This window comes from Camellia sinensis, chromosome 14 (assembly GCF_055761805.1).
Source record: "Camellia sinensis isolate YWXY chromosome 14, ASM5576180v1, whole genome shotgun sequence".
In the NCBI taxonomy this organism is placed as follows: Eukaryota; Viridiplantae; Streptophyta; class Magnoliopsida; order Ericales; family Theaceae; genus Camellia; species Camellia sinensis.
The window spans coordinates 37,350,001-37,353,205 of record NC_138974.1 but is presented as its reverse complement, the minus strand read 5'-3'; the positions used below and the strand labels follow the sequence as shown (position 1 = coordinate 37,353,205).

At 37.6% G+C, this 3,205-nt stretch overlaps 1 protein-coding gene across 1 annotated transcript in view; it reads left to right on the top strand.

Annotated features, from left to right (window-relative positions):
• Nucleotides 1-3,205, top strand: part of LOC114278389 (NADH-ubiquinone oxidoreductase 24 kDa subunit) — a 6,828-nt gene continuing 3,623 nt past the window's right edge. Inside the window, exons 1-4 of the mRNA XM_028220408.2 lie at nt 1-310; nt 412-444; nt 562-627; nt 2,412-2,528. Of these exons, the coding sequence (XP_028076209.1) occupies nt 245-310; nt 412-444; nt 562-627; nt 2,412-2,528 (282 nt within the window). The 5' untranslated portion in view covers nt 1-244. The remainder of the gene's footprint in view (nt 311-411; nt 445-561; nt 628-2,411; nt 2,529-3,205) is intronic.

The following is a 3,205-nucleotide window of genomic DNA, read 5'->3' as shown; positions in this document are numbered from 1 at the left end:
ATCAAAGCCCAGTAATTCTCACGGCCCAGTTTACATCCTGTGGAAAGCACACGTACCAAGTACAAAATCCCAAAAAAACTTGGTGTGCGTTCTACGCACTGCCGTGAACTTTAGAACCACTCACCTCAGTCACACAGCGGACTCTCTCTATTCACCCTCCCCATCTCCGAGCCCCAAACTCCCCCTTTTACGTGTCTGATCTTCGCTCCACAGCAACCAATACATCATCATCATCGGAACGAAAATGCTTGCTCGTTTGGCGACTCAACGTCTACTCGAGATCCGTCAAGCTTTTCGGCAAATTCCACAGGTTTCCTTCTAATTTTCCTCAATTTTCTCGCATTTCGTGCCATATTAACCACTGTCTGATTTCGAATCTCATTTCTTTCTTTCTTTTTCCAATTTCTGCAGACTTCTCGATCCCTTTCGACTGCCCTAAACTACGTAAGAAAAATCGAAGCTTAGCTTTTATCGATACTCATGATCCCAATCTATGTACGTGTATTTTAGGTTTGGAGTAATTGTTTAATTTGATTGTGGAATGTGGTTTGTTTGTTGCAGCACCTTGATAGTCCCGATAACAATCCCGACCTTCCATGGGAATTCACTGATGCTAACAAAGCTAAGGTAAACAAATGATGTTTAACAACTCCAAATTATCAAACAACTTTGCTTTTTCAATCACAGTTATGTTTATTTACTTCTAATAGCTGAATATAATGATTCCTTTTTGCTTGTGTTGTGAATAATATAGAAATATACAAGTTGTGATGAGAAATTTTTTTTTTTTTTTTCACCTGAGTCGAGTCCATTTTTTTTCAGAACACGGAGATGTATCCCTATTAAGATGGGCCATTCAAAAGGCACATTGTATATCATACTTAGGGAGATTGACAATGTAATTTGGTTATCTGAACTGGTGTGTTGAGTTGAGTGTTTTCGTGTGTATGCACGTGCACGTGCACGTGCACGTGCATGTTTTAGTTTTCAACTTTTGAGCCATGTTTACTTGGCAGATTGGGTTGGGTGGAATTATGAGTATGGTGAGATTGAGTGATAGGATTATTAGTGTGGTGATTTTAGGTTGGAGATGAGATGGAAGATCAAATGTGTTTGTTTGTGTACTAGTGTGATGGTATTAGTTAATTGGGATTAAATTTACAAAATTATGTAAAAGCCATTATCAAATAAAATGTAACTTGTTGGCTTTGTAAAATGGAGGGTAAAATGATCTTTTAACCACCAATACATAGCTATCCCATCCCCCATGGGAATGCTAATCCCACCCCCCATGGGAATGCTAATCCCACCATTGGGGGGATTCATAGTCCCATTAGATTGCCAATCGCGTGCTATTTTTCTGCAAACAAACATGGGCTAGGTGAGATCCAGGATTATTAATCCAACAAACCCCCTCCCCAAACCCCCAATCAAATATGGCCTTGAGTGATTCTTAGCCCAACTGTATAAAATCACTTATTTATGTTTTGGCAACTTTTCCAACCATGGGCAAAATTTCCTAATTGAGAGTAAATTTTTTTCCTATGTCAAACTCCTAACAAACTTCAGCAAATTAGCAAAACTCAACATTTAAACCTTTTTTTTTCCTCTGGAGTGTGCCTTTCAAGTGGGAATCAAGAAAAAATGATGGCATTAAGTTTGGGAGTTTGCCTTCCAAGTGGGATTATAGCTATTTTGTTGAAGAATAAAGATTGGGACCCCCTTTCCCCCACCTCCTTTTGACCCCCTTTCTTTTTTGATTGGTCACTTTTTCTTTTTTTTTTTTTTTTTTTCTCCTCCTCCAATCACCACCCGCCGCGTGTGTGTGGGAGTGGTGGGGGTTAAAGTTTGAAGGGGTCTAAATCACTGCTGTTTGTTGAATTAAGCTGACTGAATCTGCAATTTTTTATTGCTCTGTCATTATGTTAAATATATACCAGAGTAATTTCCTCTTGGTATTGCATTTAAAGGTGTAAGCTAGTCTGTAGTTGGCTTGGAGGATTGTATGTTGATACTGTGGTTGAAAGTCACTTTCTCTTCCTAATTTTAGTTAATTGTTGGCAAAGTAAACCTTGCTGGGAAGGAGGGATGAAATCATGCTTATTTACTTGCTCTCTCTGAGGATGAGTTTCCACATCCTTAAAGCGTGTTTTTTTTAACATATTGGTTCAATGGTAAAGCATTGGCCTAATAACCTTGAGGTTATGGGTTCAAGTCATGGGGCAACCACTTTGTGCACTATGCCAAAGGTTAAGTGTGTACCCAATATTTCTCCTCCCAAACACACATTAATGTGTACTAATTGGGCCTTTTCTTTTTCTTTTTTTTCTTTTTTGTCCCATAGTGATTAACAGATGTCATGCTTTTCAATCTTGAACTCTGATGCTTGCCATTTTGTTCTATATGTGAAGGTAAAGGAGATAATATCTCACTATCCATCCAACTACAAGCAATCTGCAGTCATTCCTCTGCTAGATCTTGCACAACAGCAGCATGGGGGCTGGCTTCCTGTTTCAGCAATGAATGCAGTATGTTTCTAGAATCTGCATTCGATTTCTAGCAAGTTATTTTCTTTTGAATTCGTAAATACACACACACATGAATTACTGAGGTTTTTTGCATCAGAATTTGTTGAACATGTAACACATGATATTAGGAACTTGATCAATGTGTTTTATCATTCGTGGTTATTAACTTTGTTGAGTACCTAAACTGTAGTAATTTGTTTGAAATGCTTCTACCTAGTTCAGAATATTGATTTAGTGTTAAATGTTATTTTGGTTTCTCTTACAAGTCGGGTATTCAGTGATTCATTCATGTATTTTCTTTCTGTGACTCGCAATTGCTTAGTTGAATCAAATGATTATTGAATTTTTTTGGGGTCTGTTAAGTTATTTTCACAATCAAATCATTGTGCAGCACATTTCTATGGCCAAAAGTTCTTGGCTTTGAATGAGCTCTTGACAATCTTTGTATAGATATGGTAAGTTCAAATATATTGCTCATCTAATTATATTTTCCCATGGTTAGTCACCTTGACTTCACTCTTGTTTCCATACCCTCAAGGGATCCAAAGAAAATATCTATATGGTTCATGAATTCCAAGAGGCTTAAGAGATCTTGGGATACCTTGCTTTTTTTTCCTCTGCCTTCCCTTCCAAACCATTTCATTACTGTAGAAAACTAGAAAGTTGAATCCCTTTCA